The following is a 19,950-nucleotide window of genomic DNA, read 5'->3' on the forward strand; positions in this document are numbered from 1 at the left end:
GCCGGGCGGACATTACCGTAATTGCTGGACTATTAAGCGCACCTGAATATAAGCCGTACCCACTGATTTAAAAAAAAAAAAAATATGTATTTTGTACATAAATAAACCGCACATGTCTATAAGCCGCAAGTGCATACCGGTACATTGAAACAAATATACTTTACACAGCCTTTAAATGAAACACGGCTTGTAACAAAAATAAATAGGCTTTTAAACGAAACACGACTTGTAACAAAAATAAATAGGCTTTTAAACGAAACACGTCTTGTAACAAAATTAAATAGGCTTTAACGAAACACGGCTTGTAATAAAAAATTAAAAAATAGCAGTAAACAGTAGCCTACCAAGAAAGTCAAACTTCATTGCGGTGGCGATTGTTTTGGCTTTCAGTCGGATCTGCACAGTTGAAACGCCTCGGCCGTCTGCTCTCTGTGTGTTGACCCAGTCTTCAATCTCATTTTCTAGTTCGGGCCATCCGCTTTTCTTCCTTGAAAGCTTTTGTTGTCTTTTTGCACTGAGTCCGTTCCTCACGCTGCTGTTTCCAACGTCTTATCATAGACTCATTAAGGCCAAGCTCCCGTGCAGCAGCTCTATTTCCTTTTCCAACAGCCAGATCGATCGCCTTCAACTTGAAAGCTGCATCATATGCATTTCTCTGTCTTTGCCATGATGAGGGTGACAAAATGACTACCGTAATCAGAATGATGGGAAGTTTGAGCGCGCTCGATTTACGTCACATTATGTGATGGTGCTCAGTTTTTTGGCGGCGTGAATCTTGTGAAAAAAAACATAAATTAGCCGCATCATTGTATAAACCGCAAGGTTCATAGCGTGGGGAAAAAAGTAGCTGCTTATAGTCCGGAAATTACGGTACAAGTTTTTTTTGCCCGATCTACGGCCTTTCGATCAGCTCCCAGCGCATTTTTTTCGATTCAGAGCAAACCCGACGTAAAACTTAATGACACAACCCATAAAGTGTAGCACTTACCCGATTTTGCGGTTGATGGCTGGATCCGGGCGTAATGATTTTCAAACATTTTGAATATATTCAGCCATTATTGCCAAGTGTGAGCAGTGCTCAGAGCAGATGCGAGCATGTCCCACCGTCAGCCAATCAGCTACTCGGAACTAATATAAAGATTCTGGCAGATGCTATAAGGTCCCCACATGTAAGCTGTATAAGTATTTCTTTTTTCCCATGTCCAACAAATACCTAAACAGCAATAAGTAAAGCTGTGCCGTGTTAGTACGCCACTGACAGAATAAGGGAATATGCGAAGTGTTATGTATGTGGCTATATGAGAAGTGTATGACAAGGGTAATGTGTTATGTTGATTGTCTTTTGTATACAGCAGTACTGTGTGTCTAAGACAATTTTCCCCATGGAACATTGAAGTTCATCCTACCTCAAGTTAATCTCACTCACACAAAAAGCTGGGCTAGGTTACATGTCGCATTTAAAGCTGTTCTTACCTCGAACTCTTTCTGCAAAACCGTTAATCCATATTGTCCTCTTCACGTGCCCAAATTTGCTGCTTTCTTGCTTTTGTCTTTAGCTTTTTCTGAGCATACAATCAGTGATGTAGTGCTATATTTTTAAGGACAGAACTGCATTTTTATGTCACCTATTGAACTATGTAATTTTATAATATACATTGCGTGCAATGTATCACCAAAATAGAATAACTGCCTATTCCTACACATGGCTCAAATACATTTTTCTATTTTTAAAATCCTCAAACACCAAATTAGGCCTACCTTTTAAAAAAAATGATATGCTATCATCACTGTCAATCGTGAATGATAATTCTTCACATTTAACAGGTGCTGCGTCCATGCTGCAACTGCATGCTGACTATTTGATCCCAATCAGTTTCATGGGAATTAGCATTTCTATCTTCTTGAATGATGTAGGTCAAAATCTTGCTTAAAGCCCCCAAAAGGCTAGGGCCGGCTCTGACTGCATGTGTCGGTATACACTCATCTCAGCCAATCATGGCTAGCAGGAAGGTTGCTGCCCTTTTTCCGTGGCTAAACCAACTAGTCTCGTAATTTAACAATTTTATTCTTATTTACAGATGGCATACAAGTTTGTTGTTAAGGCACATGAAAGTTCACATGTTCCAGAAGGCATTTTGGCGAACAAATCCATTTAGATTTTTTTCTCTTTTTTTTAATAGTTCAAATGGCTTTCCTGTGAAGTAGTGATGCGTGACATACACCTAGTTTCCTGAAAATAGTAATGTTTCAGCCTTTAGCTTTTTAATTAAGGACTAGGCAGACTCTGTGTTCAGGACACCGGCCCGTATAGTTTGTTTTTAACTGAGCCCACGTCTCTCCCTAAGTAACGTGGTAGAGAAGTGTGTGATCCACTCATCCCGTGCCGAGCGGGCCCTGCTGATTGACGAGGTGTGCTGCCAGAAGGACGGCCCCCACAGCGCTCTCTACACCATGATGAAAGATCAGTACGCCAACTACGTGGTGCAGAGGATGATCGACATGGCCGAGCCCGCCCAGCGCAAAATCATCATGCACAAGGTGGGTTGACATATACCATCAAGTGAATTCACGGTAAACATTTTGCTACATAAACAGCTATTTCTCATTGGAGAACTTCAGGTTAGTCCCTCCCTGTTTCGGCCTGTTTGGTTCCTCGTGAGTACACCCAACGTTTCCCATTGTTTGTTAATTTAGATCAGTTTAATTTAGGCCAGGTATTGCTATAAAACCAAAGGTTGGTGGTACTTTTGGTACAGCATTTCTAGTTATCCAAATTCTAATTGTTACCCATAGCAGTCTCCTTTCCATGTGGTGTGAAAAGTATTTTACACTGAACAAAAATATAAATGCAACGAGCAATGATTTTACTGAGTTACAGTTCATCTAAGGAAACTAGTCAATTGAAGTAAATTCATTAGGCCTTAATCTAATCTATGGATTTCACATGACTGGGAATAGAGATGTACAGTTGAAGAGATGTATAGAGATGTACAGCGTTATTAAAACTTGTTTTTCAACCACTCCACAAATTTCTTGTTAACAAACTATAGTTTTGGCAACTCGGTGAGGACATCTACTTTGTGCATGACACAAATAATTTTTCCAAAAATTGTTTACAGATTATTTCACTTATAATTCACTGTATCACAATTCCAGTGGGTCAGAAGTTTACATACACTAAGTTGACTGTGCCTTTAAACAGCTTGGGAAATTCCAGAAAATGTCAGCCTATCAGAAGCTTCTAAAGCCAGTTGACGTCAATTGGCGGTGTACCTGTGGATGTATTTCAATGCCTACTTCAAAGTCAGTGCCTCTTTGCCTGACATCTTGGGAAAATCAAAAGACATCAACCATTGTTTTTAGACCTCCACAAATCTGGTTCATTCTTGGGATCAACTTCCAAACGCCTGAAGGTACCACGTTCATCTGTACAAACAATAGTATGCGAGTATAAACACCATGGGACCACGTAGCCATCGTACTGCACAGGAAGGAGACTCGTTCTGTCTCCTTGAGATGAATGTACTTTAGTGCAAATCAATCCCAGAACAACAGCAAAGGACCTTGCGAAGATGCTGGAGGAAACGGGTACTAAAGTATCTATATCCACAGTAAAACGAGTCCTATATGGACATAACCTGAGGCCGCTCAGCAAGAAAGAAGCCACTTCTCCAAAACTGCCACAAAAAGCCAGACTACTGTTTGCAACTGCACATGGGGACAAAGGTACTTTTTGGAGAAATGTCCTCTGGTCTGATGAAACAAAAATAGAACTGTTTGGAAATAATGACCATCGTTATGTTTGGAGGAAAACAGGGGAGGCTTGCGAGCTGAACACCATCCCAACCATGAAGCATGTGGCAGCATGTTGTGGTGGTGCTTTGCTGCCGGAGGGACTGGTGCACTTAACAAAATAGATGGCATCATGAGGCAGGAAAATTGTGGATATATTGAAGCAACATATCCAGACATCAGTCAGGAAGTTAAAGCTTGGTTGCAAATGGGTCTTCCAATGGACAATGACCCCAAGCATACTTCCAAAGTTGTGGCAAAATGGCTTAAGGACAACAAAGTCAAGGTATTGGAGTGGCCATCACAAAGCCCTGACCTCAATCCCATAGAACATTTGTGGGCAGATCTGAGAAAGCGTGTGCGAGCAAGGAGGCCTACACACCTGACTCAGTTACACCAGCTCTGTCAGGAGGAATGGGCCAACATTCACCTAACTTATTGTGGGAAGCTTGTGGAAGGCTACCAGAAACGTTTGACCCAAGTTAAACAATTTAAAGGCAATGCTACCAAATACTAATTGTGTATGTAAACTTCTGACCCACTGGGAATGTGATGAAAGAAATAAAAGCCTAAATAAATCATTCTCACATTCTTAAAATAAAGTGGTGATCCTAACTGACCTAAAACAGGGAATTTTTACTGGGATTAAATGTCAGGAATTGTGAAACTGAGCTGAAATGTATTTGGCTAAGGTGCATGTAAACTTCCGACTTCAACTGTACATCTGTTGGTCACAGATACTTTTGGTCATGTAGTGTATGTGGACACCTCGTCGAACATTTCATTCCAAAATCATAGGCATTAATATGGAGTTGGTCCCTCCCCTTTGCTGCTGTAACAGCCTCCACTCTTCTGGGACAGCTTTCCATTAGATGTTGGAACGTTGCTGTAGGGACTTGCTTCCATTCAGCCACGAGCATTAATGAGTCCGGTACTGATATTGGGCGATTACGCCTGGCTCGCATTCGAATTCATCCCAAAGGTGTGCGGTGGGGTTGAGGTCAAGGCTCTGTGCAGGCCAGACAAGTTCTTCGACACTGATCTCAAAAACACTTTTCTGTATACACCTTGCTTTGTGCATGGTATCTTTGTCATGCTGAAACAGGATAGGGCCTTCCCCAAACTGTTGCCACAACGTTAGAAGCACAGAATTGTCTAGAATGTCATTCATTGTATGCTGTCACATTAAGATTTTCCTTCACTGGAACTAAGGGGCTTAGCCCGTACCATGAAAAACAGCCCCAAACCATTATTCTTCATCCACCAAACTTTACAGTTGGCACTCTGCATTCGGACAGGTAGCGTTCTCCTGGCATCCGCCAAACCCAGATTTGTCCGTCGGACTGCCAGATGGTGAAGCGTGATTCATTACTCCAGAGAACGCGTTTCCGGAGTCCAATGGCGACGAGCTTTACCCAACTCCAGCTGACGCTTGGCATTGCACGTGGTGATTTTAGGCTTGTGTGCGGGTGTTCGGCAATGGAACCCCATTTCATGAAGCTCCTAACAAACCAGTTGTTGTGCTGACGTTGCTTCCAGAGGCAGTTTGGAACTTTGTAGTGAGTGTTGTAACCAAGGACAGACGGTCCCGTTCTGCGAGCTTGTGTGGCCTACCGCTTCGCGGCTGAACTGTTGCTCCTAGACGTTGTCACTTCACAATAACAGTACTTAGTTGACCAGGGCAGACATTTTACTAACTGACTTGTTGGAAAGGTGGCATCCTATGATGGTGACACGTTGAAATTTGACTGCTCTTCGGTAAGGCCAATGTTTGTCTATGGAGATAACATGGCTGTCTGCCCGATTTTATACACCTGTCAGCAACGGGTGTGGCTGAAATGGCAGAATACACTAATTTAAGGGGTGTCCACATACCTTTGTGTATATAGTGTACCTTTAAAAAAATGGAAGGGGTGTAGATCAGAACCAGTCAATATATGAGGTGACCATTTGCCTCATGCAGCATGACATCTCCTATGCATAGAATTGTTCAGGCTGTTGATTGTGGCCTGTGGAATGTTGTACCACTCCAATGGCTGTGCGAAGTTGCTGGATGTTGGCAGGAACTGGAACACTCTGCCGTACTTGTCGATCAAGAGCATCCCAAGCAAGCTCAATATTTGACATCTGAGTATGCAGGCCATGGAAGAACTGGGACACGTCTCCAGTGCACAGCTGAACACTGTATGCTGGAGAAGACTCTGTTATTTTTTATTTAAAACAAACCGCTATGCATTAAATACGAATACCAAACTTTGTGGATTTACGTGATGTGGTTAGCTTTTAACAGCTAGGAAACACCGCTAACCAAACAGTGCTAGGTGGCTGTACTACAAAGACACCGGTTGTCATCGTGGGAAAGACACGTTCACTTTTGAAAAACAACTGGTTGCAGTAAAGAGCCAACCTGGATACTAAGGAGATCCTGGGGGAAATCGACGAGTATCAACAGCTTTACGCTCTGGAGGAACAACCTACTCCATCATGGAAAGATCCGGCTACCTCACAAAAGAATCCAACAAAAAAAGATATTAATCGACAGACGATTTACTTACTGTTGAAGTAGAGGCTAGTGCTGTTGCTGGAATCCATGCAACACTGAAAGTTGTGTGAGGAGGTAGCAGGGGGGAGTTTGGCTAAACTCCAGAGTGAAATTCTCATGCTCCAAGGAGGGAACAAGGCACTCGCAGCCGAGGTAAAAATTCGCGATTCCAAAATGGATTGTCTCCTCACGGAAAACAGGGTGATGAGGGAGTTGCTACTAGACATACAAAGCCGTAGCATGCATGAAAATGTAATATTTTCTGGGATTCCTGAGGACGCATCCAATAATCCAGAGGGCGCGATCAGAGAATTCATGCATTCGCCTTGAAACTTTCTCTAGAGACTAAACAAGACCAAGGGTCCCCGACCGATCTTCACCAAATTTGAATAATATCAACAAAAGGAGCTGATCAAAAGCAAGCGAAGGGTGCTTGAAATGGACGGGGGTTGAAAGGGGGGTGAGTGTAACGGATGTGAAATGGCTAGCTAGTTAGCGGGTACGCGCTAATAGCGTTTCAATCAGTTACGTCACTTGCTCTGAAACCTAGAAGTAGTGGTTCCCCTTGCTCTGCAAGGGCCGCGGCTTTTGTGGAGCGATGGGTAACGACGCTTCGTGGGTGACTGTTGTTGATGTGTGCAGAGGGTCCCTGGTTCGCGCCCGTGTCGGGGCCAGGGGACGGTCTAAAGTTATACTGTTACACTTAGATGAAGTTGCGTGGGAAAAGGAATCGGGTGGTGAAATTTTGTCATGGACAAAATAACTCAAAAGGTGTGATATTAATTAACAAAAATGTTGATCTGAATGATTCGCGAGGAAAGTGGACGAAAAATATTTGGCCCATCTATATGGTCCAAATCAGGATGATCCATACCAATTTTCTTTTTTTTAATTTTTTTTTACTTACAGGCAGCAAATTATCAAATCATTATGTTGGGAGACTAAGTGTTAAGTACCTCAATGGACTGTAAAAGAAATCAATCTACAAACTATCGTCACCCTGCGCTTAAGGAAATTAAAAAATATTATGAAAACATTAGAAATAGTGGATATTTGGATACTATAAAACCCTGACCTAGTGAGCTATGCATGGACTTAATCAAGCTAGTTGTTTTGACTACTTTCTTGTCTCTCACTCTTGCATCAGAGGTTAAAGTTTTAATAGGAGACCGAATGCGATCGGATCATCTAATTGGCCTTCACATAACTCCTATAGAATTTCCACGTGGACAGGGATATTGGAAATGTAATCAAAGTTTACTGGAGGATAACTTAGTTAAAAATAAGACAAAAGAATTTAACAGAATTTTTCCAGTATAATATAGATTCAGCAAATCCCCTTATTGTTTGAAGGTACCTTTAAAGGTATCCCAGAGGTCATTCAATATTCATTGATAATAAGGCAGTTTCTGGCTAAAGAGACAGACAGGACTAACAAGGGAATACATCAACTAATAGTACAGGTAGATACAAAATAAGAGGAAAAACAAAGCACTAGAGGGACATATTGAAGACCGACCGAATGTAATCTATTACAAAAATTAGGCTAACTGGATGGAATATGGAGAAAAATACACACGATTCTTCCTGAGTCTCCAACACAGGAACGCTAACACATAATTTGCAGAAACTCGTTACTGAAGACGGAGTCTTATGATTCTCCGAAGCTAAATATTTTAAGCAGGTGTTCTTTTCTGTCTCATCCTCTCCCACTGAATGAAGATCATGGTAAGGAGTTCTTTCCAAATAATACAAAAAATGAACAAATGTACAGAGATCAGTGCGAAGGCCAAATTTAGAGAGGAAAAACTGAGGCTATTAATTCCTTTCAGTCTGGAAAAAAACCTGGGCTTGATGACCTTTTGATGTACTAAAAGCTCCATTGTTAGATTGTTTTAACTACTCCTATAGAAATGGTAGTCTGCCAGGTACTCAGCAGGAAGGTCTGATTTCACTATTATTAAAACAAGACCCAGATAGACAGACAGGATCTTTATATTTGCTATCTAAGAAACTGGAGGCCCCTTACACTTCAATGTTGTGATGCAAAATACTAACAAACTGCATAGCACTCAGAATAAAAATGGTTTTACCAGGTATTGTTCATCCTGATCACAGTTTTTTTTTACATGGATGATACATTGGAGATAATGTACTACAAATACTAGAAATAATAGAACATCATGAAACATCTAAGAAGCCAGGCATGGTATTTATAGTGGATTTTGAAAAGGCATTTGATAAAGTATGACTGGATTTTATTTATAAGTGCCTGGATTTTTTCAATTTCGGTGATTCTCTTTTATAAAATGGGAACCCCGTTCCGCTAGCGAACCCCTCGCCAACAGCCAATGAAATTGCAGGGCGCCAAATCCAAATCAACAGAAATCTCATAAATCAAATTTCTCAAACATACAAGTATTAGGCACCATTTTAAAGATACAATTCTCGTTAATCCAGCCACAGTGTCTGATTTTAAAAATGCTTTACAGCGAAAGCTCCACAAACGATTGTTAGGTCACCAAGTCACAGAAAAACCCATCCATTTTTCCCGCCAAAGAGAGGAGTCACAAAAAGCACAAATGGAGATAAAATGAATCACTAACCTTTGATAATCTTCATCAGATGACACTCAGGACTTCATGTTACACAATACATGTATGTTTTGTTCGGTAAAGTTCATATTTATATCCAAAAATCGAATTTTACATTGGCGTGTTACGTTCAGTAGTTCCAAAACATGCAGTGAAACATGGAGAGAGCCACATGAATTTACAGAAATACTCATTATAAATGTTGATGAAAATACATGTGTTATACATGGAATTATAGATAAACTTCTCCTTAATGCAACCGCTGTGTCAGATTTCAAAAAAACTTTACGGAAAAAGCATAATCTGAGTACAGTGCTCAGAGCCCAAACCAGCCAAAAGAAATATCCGCCATGTTGCGCAGTCGACATTAGTCAAAAATAGCACTATAAATATTCACTTACCTTTGATCTTCATCAGAATGCACTCCCAGGAATCTTAGTTCCACAATAAATGTTTGTACTGTTTGATAATGTCCATCATTTATGTCCAAATAGCTTCTTTTGTTAGGGCGTTTGGTAAACAAATCCAAACAACGTTCAGGTCCAGTCGGACAAAAAGTTATATTACAGGTCGAAGAAACTTGTCAAACTAAGTATAGAATCAATCTTTAGGATGTTTTTATGATAAATGTTCAATAATGTTCCAACCGGAGAATTCCAGTCTGTAGAAAGCAATGGATCGAGAGCTACCTCATGTGAACGCTCGTGACTGAGAACGAGGCTGCTGCCAGACCCCTTAGTCAAACAGCTCTCATCCGGCCCCCCTTCACGGTAGAAGCCTGAAACAATGTTCTAAAGACGGTTGGCATCTAGTGGAAGCCTTAGGAAGTGCAAAATAACCCATATCCCACTGTGTATTCGATAAGGGCTGAGTTCAAAAACTACAAACCTCAGATTTCCCATTTCTTGTTTGGATTTTTTCTCAGGTTTTTGCCTGCCATATGAGTTCTGTTATACTCACAGACATCATTCAAACAGTTTTAGAAACTTCAGAGTGTTTTCTATCCAATACTAATAATAATATGCATATATTAGCATCTTGGACTGAGTAGGAGGCAGTTCACTCTGGGCACGCTATTCATCCAAAAGTGAAAATGCTGCCCCCTATCCCAAAGAAGTTAAACAAGGTTGTCCGCTGTCACTATATCTATTTGTTATGGCCATCGAAATGCTAGCTATTAAATTCAGATCCAATAACAACATTAGAGGATTAGAAATCCAAGGCAAAAAAACAAAGGTGTCCGTGTATGCCGATGACTCAAGTTTCATATTAAGTCCACAAGCTAGATCCCTGCAATGTCTCATTGAAGATCTAGATAACGTTTCTGGCCTTTCTGGACTAAAACCTAATTATGATAAGTATACCATATTATGTATTGGATCTTTAAAAAATCTAACTTTCACATTACCCTGCAGTTTACCTGTAAAATGGGCTGACGTTGAAGTAGACGTACTTGGTATTCATATCACAAAGATAGAAATTAGCTCTCCACAATGAATTTTAATAGAAAACTTGTAAAAATAGACAAGATCCTGCAACCATGGAGAGGGAAATACCTGTCTACTTGTGTAAAAAATGTCCCTGAATAACTCAGTCATATCTCCGTTTGCTCACTTATGGCGCTGCCTACTCCTGATTTTTGTTTTTCAAATCATATGAGCAAGAAATATTTTGCTTTATCTGGTACGCTAAACCAGACAAAATAAAGCGTGCCTGTCTATATAATGAATATGAATTGGGTGGGTTGAGATTAAATATAGAAGCACTAAACCTCTCTCTAAAAGCTTCACTTATTCAAAAGTTTTACTTGTTCCTTAAATGGTTCTCAAGTAGATTACTAAAATCTCATCCTTTGTGCAGATTGCCATGTCTGATTTTCAATTAATGAAAAGGATACTTTTTTTTCAAACAAGCATTGCAGAGCTGGCTACAATTTCAATTTCATCCCCCTGAAAAGATAAGCCATAATATTTATTGTAATATATGTTATCTCAAATGTGCTGGTTGATTAAAATACCTGTAATTATGGGAAAGATGTTTGAAACGTGTATTTTGTTCTTAAATTATATTGTAATGTTGGAGTTATCAGAATTGTACGGGAAGGTCTGCTCAATCCAAGAGCACAACCAGTTGATTACAGCATTACCCCAAAAATGGAGGAGGCAGCGGGATGAGGTGGGAACTGGTCTGTCTGCTCAATATAAAGGATCAAAACTTGCGGAGGAATAAAAATAGCATAAATAGAAAAGTTTGAAGTTTCATTTGAGGACCAGGATGTTGACAACTGTGCCATACAGATTGCAAAATGGTTGGGAAGAGATTTTTGATGTACCGATTCCATGGCACCGGGTGTATGAGCTGATATACACTGCTCAAAAAATTAAAGGGAACACTAAAATAACACATCCTAGATCTGAATGAATTAAATATTCTTATTAAATACTTTTTTCTTTACATAGTTGAATGTGCTGACAACAAAATCACACAAATTATCAATGGAAATCAAATTTATCAACCCATGGAGGTCTGGATTTGGAGTCACACTCAAAATTAAAGTGGAAAACCACACTACAGGCTGATCCAACTTTGATGTAATGTCCTTAAAACAAGTCAAAATGAGGCTCTGTAGTGTGTGTGGCCTCCACGTGCCTGTATGATCTCCCTACAACGCCTGGGCATGCTCCTGATGAGGTGGCGGATGGTCTCCTGAGGGATCTCCTCCCAGACCTGGACTAAAGCATCCGCCAACTCCTGGACAGTCTGTGGTGCAACGTGGCGTTGGTGGATGGAGCGAGACATGATGTCCCAGATGTGCTCAATTGGATTAATGTCTGGGGAACGGGCGGGCCAGTCCATAGCATCAATGCCTTCCTCTTGCAGGAACTGCTGACACTCCAGCCACATGAGGTCTAGCATTGTCTTGCATTAGGAGGAACCCAGGGCCAACCGCACCAGCATATGGTCTCACAAGGGGTCTGAGGATCTCATCTCGGTACCTAATGGCAGTCAGGCTACCTCTGGCGAGCACATGGAGGGCTGTGCGGCCCCCCAAAGAAATGCCACCCCACCCCACGACTGACCCACCGCCAAACCGTTCATGCTGGAGGATGTTGCAGGCAGCAGAACGTTCTCCATGGCGTCGCCAGACTCTGTCACATGTGCTCAGTCTGAACCTGCTTTCATCTGTGAAGAGCACAGGGCGCCAGTGGCGAATTTGCCAGTCTTGGTGTTCTCTGGCAAATGCCAAACGTCCTGCACGGTGTTGGGCTGTAAGCACAACCCCCACCTGTGGACGTCGGGCCCTCATACTACTCATGGAGTCTGTTTCTGACCGTTTGAGCAGACACATGCACATTTGTGGCCTGCTGGAGGTCATTTTGCAGGGCTCTGGCAGTGCTCCTCCTGCTCCTCCTTGCACAAAGGCGGGGGTAGCGGTCCTGCTACTGGGTTGTTGCCCTCCTACGGCCTCCTCCACGTCTCCTGATGTACTGGCCTGTCTCCTGGTAGCGCCTCCATGCTCTGGACACTACGCTGACAGACACAGCAAACCTTCTTGCCACAGCTCGCATTGATGTGCCATCCTGGATGAGCTGCACTACCTGAGCCACTTGTGTGGGTTGTAGACTCCGTCTCATGCTACCACTAGAGTGAAAGCACCGCCAGCATTCAAAAGTGACCAAAACATCAGCCAGGAACTGAGAAGTGGTCTGTGGTCACCAGCTGCAGAACCACTCCTTTATTGGGGGTGTCTTGCTAATTGCCTAATTTCCACCTTTTGTCTATTCCATTTGCACAACAGCATGTGAAATTTATTGTCAATCAGTGTTGCTTCCCAAGTGGACAGTTTGATTTCACAGAAGTGTGATTGACTTGGAGTTACATTGTGTTGTTTAAGTGTTCCCTTTATTTTTTTGAGCAGTGTATAAAACGATGCAAGATTCCAGACTTCGTGCTTTTCAGCTAAAATTATTATATAGAATTCTTGCCACAAACAAAATGCTCAGTATTTGGGGCATAAAATCATCGAAGTTCTGCAGATTTTGTGAGGATACAGAATCAATAGACCATTTTATTTTGGTATTGCCTTCAGGTAGCCTGTTTCTGTTCTCAGGTTCAGGAATGGCTGAAAATGCATAACATGTATCTAAAATTGACCCTAGAAATAACTGTTAGGAGATCTGGAGAATCCGGGTCAGTCAATTACTAATACTCTTAGTAAAAATATTTATCTTCAACTTGAAATCTGTGGATTCTATTTGATGGATTGAAATTGTACGTAAAACATCACAGCATAGTTGAAAGATATATGTTGCGTATAAATCCGAAGAGGGTGGGCATCAGCGATAGGTGGGATGGGCTGAGGGTTGGGATGTGGAATTGGAGACACGTGGGATTGGAGTTGCTGGTCGGGATAGACTGATGGTCAAGATAAAAGTATAAAAAATAAGTTTGAATGGCACTGAGGGGGAAGTGTTTTTTTTTACTGCTAATGCAGGTTTGCCTGAGGCTGATGCCGTTCGGGTGCTTGTACACATGCATATACACACACTCATGCAAATATATACACACACACACACACACACACACACACGTAGATAGTGCTAGACATGCACTCAAACATATACAGTTGGCCTTGCTGTTATGGTTGTATTAGTCCTTGATGTCCTTGTTAGGGGTTTTTTGCATTTTTTTTCTTCTTCTTTATAGTAAATGTTCTTGTTTGTTGGTGCATTGGGGGGTGTTCTTGGGGGTTAATGGAATTAATGTTATTATTTTTTTTAATTGCAGGGGAGGGGTCACAGATGTTTGAGGGGCAGCTATTGGGGAACTGTGGGGTGGGGATCTTGGAGGGTTCCCGTCCCTGTTTTTGGCCTTGTGGGAGATCTATCGACATGCCCTTGAGCAGGGCATTCACCCTGCATACTTCTTTGTGGCTCTGAATGGGAGTCTGTTGGATGAGTGGTGTAGCTGTTGAGTGGCTTCACTGCAAGTATATTGTATGTTTTGGATAAAAAATGTAATTTAAAAAATACAAAAAAGAACTTGGACATTTTCAGCTTCCAGGAGTTGTGTACAGATAGATCCCTTGCGACATGGGGCTGTGCATTATTAGATGGAGGCGGATAAATGGCACGACAATGGGCTTCAGGATTTCATCACTATCTCTGTGCTTTCAAATTGCCATTCATTAAATGCAATTGTTTTTGTTGTCCACAACTTATGCCTGCCCATAACTCCACCGCCACCATGGGGCACTCTATTCACCACGTTGACGTCAACAAACCGCTTTGCCTGTACATTTGAAACCAAGATTCAGACGTGACGAACACACTTCTCCAGCGTGGCCGTCGAAGTTGAGCATTTTCCCACTGAAGTCGGTTACGACGCCGAACTGCAGTCAGGTCAAGACCCTGGTGAGGGCGACTAGCACACAGATCAGCTTCCCTGAGATTGTCCGTACAAACGGTCAAGCATTCTTCAATTGTGCAAACCCAGTTTCATCAGCTGTCTGGGTGGCTGGTCTCAGACGATCCCGCAGGTGAATAAGCCCGATGGGGAGGTCCTGGGCTGGTGTATAAATGCAATGTGTAAAGTGTGGGTTCCATGTTTCATGAGCTGAAATATTGGATCCAATCAATTTTCTGTTGGCATAAAAAGCTTCTTTCTCTAAAATTGTGCACATATTTGTTTATCTCTTTTAGTGAGCATTTCTCCTTTGTCAAGATAATCCACCCACCTGACAGGTCATATCAAGAAGCTGATTAAACAGCATGATCTCTACACAGGTGTACCCTGTGCTGGGGGCAAAAGGCCACTCTAAATGTGCAGTTGTCACACACCGCAATGCCACAATGTTAAGTTTTGAAGCGAGCGTGCAATTGGCAAGCTGACTGCAGGAATGTCCACCAGATAATTTAACCAGCCTCGCAACCTCAGACCACTTGTAACCACGCCAGCCCAGGACCTCGACATACGGCTTTTTCACCTGCGGGATCGTCAGACCTGCCAGCTGATTTAAACTGAGTATTTCTGTGTGTATTAAAGCCTTTTTGTGGGGAAGAACTCATTCTGATTGCCTATGCCTGTCTCCCCAGTGGGTTGGCCTATGCCCACCCATGACAACTTGTATGGAAAATTACTGAGGATAATGGTGGACAATATTGCCGCTCCTATTTGCCATATTTTCAATTTAAGCCTACTAGAAAGTATGTGCTCCCAGCCTGGAGGGAAGCAAAAGGCTTTCCGCTACCTAAGAATAGTAAAGTCCCCTTTACTGGCTCAACGAGCCGACCAATCAACCTGCTGCCAACCCTTAGTCAACTTTTGGAGAGAAAAAAATATTGTCACATGCACCGAAAACAATGGGTACAAGCACTGCTCTACCTTAACTAGGGCCTGCCATGTTACTTCTGTTTTGTCTCACCTGGACTACTGTTCAGTCGTGTGGTCAGGTGCCACAAAAAGGGACTTAGGAAAATTTTGCAATTGGCTCAGAACAGGGCAGCACGGCTGGCCCTTGGATGTATACAGAGAGCTAACAATAATATGCATGTCAATCTCTCCTGGCTCAATTTGGAGGAGAGATTGACATGTTGAATGTACCGAGTTGTCTGTCTGCACAACTCGAGACACCCATGCATACCCCACAAGACATGCCACGAGGTCTCTTCACAGTCCCCAAGTCCAGAACAGACAGTGGGAGGCGAACGGTACTACACAGAGCAATGACTACATGGAACTCTATTCCACGTCAAGTAACTGATTCAAGCAGTAAAATTAGATAAAAAAAAAACAAAAACAGAATGAACCTTATGTTACAGTGGGGACTGAAACGACACACACATGCATACACACGATCACATACGCACTCCACACACGTATACATGGATTTTGTATTGTAGATATGTGGTATTGTTTGAGTAGGGGCATGAGGGCACACTCTATTGTAATGCTTTAATTTTGCTGGACCCTAGGAAGAATAGGCAGCAGCTAATGGCTGCACCCCTGCCCAGTCAGATTTCAACTGTAGATTACAGCCTCATTTATTTAAATTGACTGAGTTCCTTGTGAACTGTAACTGAAAAAATTGCTGCATGTTGCGTTTATGTTTTTGTTATGTATACATGACCTTTTGCTGTTGTAAAGCACTTGAGTCAAATCAATACAAATGTTGACACGGACATCGAGTGGCGACATTACGATCTGCTTTTCACTGCAAAGTTTGAATTTGTGAGCTGAACAGTTTCAGATTGAGACAGTTTAATTCCTTCAGCCCGTGTTTATTAGTGTACTTGTGGTGCTTCAGCACAAACACTTCTGCATTCTTAACCACTGACATAGATAGCCTTAGATTTGTCTAACTGAACAAGTGTTTTGTATTTTGAAGTTAATTGTGTAAACCAAGTTTACACAAATAATTTATAGTGTCTGATTCTTTAAGCACAATAAGTTTGGTTTTTATATTCATTCCAAAAATATATATATTGGTGACTTTTGCCTCCCCAAAATCTGAAATATTTTGCCTCCCTAAACAGACCTGAAAGTCCCACACCGGTTGGTTTAGTCCTAACACAAAAAACATTTTCTCCGTTAATACATTACAATTTCACGGAAAATGTACATTGATCCTTCATTACAAATGTACAATACTCCATTTAATAAGAATGTGTATCCACAGTCTGTGTTGTCCTGTTACGTGGAATGTTGGCGAGATTGACTTTTGCTGTCCAATCACTTTTTTAATCTCTTAGAATCCTTCAAGACAATGTTTAAGTGGGAGGCAGGTGGCTTAGTTCACAACAAGGACTTTTAAACCTGTGTGGCCAGTACCACTATAAATGTTAATGATTTCATCTTTGTTCTCTGCTACCCCAGATCCGACCCCACATCGCCACCCTGCGCAAATATACCTACGGCAAGCACATCCTGGCCAAGCTGGAGAAGTACTACATGAAGAGTGGCTCTGACCTGGGGCCCATTGGCGGGCCCACCAACGGCCTCATGTAGACCTATCCTCCCTCTCGTGTCCCTTGACTAAAGAGCACAGTAGGAGCCCACCCCCTTTTTTCTAGTTCTGTAAAGAGGCGCTCCATCAGGGCTGACCTTTGACATACCCTTTGTGTCCCCCATTTTGGGGGAATTACCACTCAAAATTATTCAACTTCACCTAAGAAATGTTGTGACATCTGACACTCTAATGCCATCCTCGGAGCTGGTCCCCTACGTGGCCGGTGGGGGGGAGGGGGGGTGCAGACTGTCTTGCAGGCAATCTCTTGCGGGTAAAGCACAACCCGCCCCCATTGTTTATGATGTAATAGATATAACTGGCTGGTTTTTGGTATATAATCTTGTACATTTTTGTTTTTTTACTTTGTAAATCCCTTTGTAGGGAAAAAGGAGAACTGCATTTGCTGAAAATGTACAATTCTTACAATTACACCAGCAAGTGACTTTATAAGGCCAAATTTGAGTGATCCTTTTAAACAATTTTCCATTTGTTTTTGTACCCAGACTTAGTATCAGCTGTTCTAATTAAAAGCCTAGGTGTCTTTCTACTACCACACAATGATCCCAATGCAAAAACAGCTGATGGATCCATTTCTACTTATAGCACTGCATAGTATGAATAGATTATGAAACCGATCTTTCCCACCGGTTACTATGTCTTTCGTGCCAATGAGTTAGTCACCCATTGGTCTGTATTGGACCAACTAAAATACTTTGCTTTGGAGAGCTCTGTGCTTAAATTTTTTGGGGTGTGTCATCCAGTTGGCTGCTCGTGATTGTCTCGATTTTGTTGCGTCTTTTTTCGCAGACCGGGGTGTAAGGCCTACTCTCCGTCTCATGCTGTTGGTGAACAGCTTGCAGTTGGCTTGATTTGATTAGTTGGCTCCAGTTGATGACTGGCATCGTTACTAAACGGTGTACTTTGAGAAATGAAAACATGCACTGTTGCATCCATAGGCAGTGATTCCACTATACTCCACCTATACCGTCTTAAGCAAAAAATGTTTTGCCGCCCACTCAATGGTTACTTGGGGGCTACACCGGACACGGCTACGTAAGACGTTTATTCTTTTTCAGAAGCAAAGCATGAGGTCGGGTTGTATAGTGAAAGTTTAACCTGGTTGTAATATTTACATGAAATGACCGTAGCGGGGCTTTGGGGGGGGGGGGGGGGGGTTATGGGTGGGTGCAGGTTAAGCATAGGCATGCTTTGACAGGTTTTTATAACTTGGAATGATTTTTCTTTATCATGTTATGTGGGACATCTTGTAGTTTGAGATGAACACTGCCCTAGAAAAGGTATCTTTATGTACTGAATATTCATCTCTTGCATAGAAGTAGCTTAGCAAAAATGTATAGCATCTTTATGTATGAGTAAATATTAAATTGTTGCTTTTTTTGGTAGGGGGCTTTGGCCTAATGATGGCACCCTCACCACATGCAGTTCAGAGCAGTAGGACGACTTTATTATTATTATTTTTAAGTGGCTCATTCCAGGTGTGTAAAGTTGAGAATAGATTTGGGGATGAGCTGAGAAAAGGATCCTTGTTTATAGGATTGTGAGACCGTCATAGAGGTGGTTTTAATTTCGTTCTTCTTTTTTATTTTTTGCAGTCTGAATATGCAAGCGATTTGGGTATTGGGGCCGTCTAAAAAGCTATACAACTCATCTGTAATACTAGTAGTATTGGCTTTTGTTTTTTGCTTCATATGAATAATTGTAGAATACATGTAGTATATGTGCAGTTAATAAGTGTAAGTTTATTAGTTGACAAAAAAAATTATAGTTGTGATGTTTGACAGGCCTTGCTAAATTGGTAGTGATGCTTTTATTTCGTCTGTACAGTTGTACATTTGTAAACGTTGATGCTGTAAATGGGATGTCTTTTACACTTTTGGGGGGGAAAAATTGCAAAAATGTGCATTTTGATGTGTGTATATTCATCACTCCTTTCCCCTAAAATATAATGTATACAGTTTTATTTGATCAAGCGTTATTTTAAAACTATTTTTATGGCTTCACAATCTGACTTGTTTTTTGTTTTTAATCTGTTATGAAAAAGGTTGGCCTTGTTTTGTATGCGGAGCTGTATAACATCTCCTGTTGATATTGTCTTTCTGACATGTGACAGTTTAAAGGAACACCAATGCTCTGTACTTAAAATGAGGCTGCTTCCGGTCCTCTCTGCTACCATGGAAAACTTCACAGGATATGACAGAATTATTTTTGTACAGAAGAGGGCTGTATTTTGGAACAGCTACTACCTTGTAAGTGAAAGAAATGTAAGATATTGTCAATTATATAAATATGAACATATGAGTTTTGTCACACTGTCAAAGTCATGTACATTTTCAGGTGGCCTTATGTACATTTCCAGATGTTAGATGAAGAAAAAAATACTCATTTTTTGGGGGGAAGCAGAATTGTGACTATGTATGATTAAACCGTTCTAACATTTGATAACTTTGTTCTGTGCCTTTCATTTCCATATCTTGTTTCTGAAGTTGTTGTGCAAACTGCAGTACATGAATTGGACTTGAAGTTGTTTTGACATGAACCTGTTTCGAGCAGCAGATGCTGTTTGTCAGTCACCAGTTAGCCTACTTCATTATCAGTTGTTTCATAAAGGAGTTTCTAACGGGTTGCTGAATTTTATTTTATTTTATTTATTTTACCGTTATTTTACCAGGTAAGTTGACTGAGAACACGTTCTCATTTGCAGCAACGACCTGGGGAATAGTTACAGGGGAGAGGAGGGGGATGAATGAGCCAATTGTAAACTGTATGTTCACATTCCCTAGAACAGACTTTTAATTTGCACGATATAGCCTATATCTACAAGGAAGAATAGTTGTCTGACTCACCCTGTGTCTATAACGGTGACATGATCACTGTACTACAGTTATTTTTTATTTAACATAACTAGGCAAGTCAGTGAGGAACAAATTCTTATTTTCATTGACTGCCTAGGAACAGTGGGTTAACTGCCTTGTTCAGGGGCAGAATGACAGATT

The 19,950-nt window shown here is 41.4% G+C and overlaps 1 protein-coding gene across 15 annotated transcripts in view; it reads left to right on the forward strand.

Annotated features, from left to right (window-relative positions):
* Nucleotides 1–19,399, forward strand: part of LOC139583176 (pumilio homolog 2-like) — a 59,729-nt gene extending 40,330 nt beyond the window's left edge. For all 15 annotated transcript variants that reach the window (XM_071413988.1, XM_071413998.1, XM_071413992.1 and 12 more), the window contains 2 exons: nt 2,346–2,538; nt 16,804–19,399. In XM_071413988.1, the coding sequence (XP_071270089.1) occupies nt 2,346–2,538; nt 16,804–16,935 (325 nt within the window). In that variant the 3' untranslated portion in view covers nt 16,936–19,399. The remainder of the gene's footprint in view (nt 1–2,345; nt 2,539–16,803) is intronic.
* Nucleotides 19,400–19,950: the final 551 nt, after the last annotated feature.

This window comes from Salvelinus alpinus, chromosome 8 (genome assembly GCF_045679555.1).
Source record: "Salvelinus alpinus chromosome 8, SLU_Salpinus.1, whole genome shotgun sequence".
NCBI lineage: Eukaryota > Metazoa > Chordata > Actinopteri > Salmoniformes > Salmonidae > Salvelinus > Salvelinus alpinus.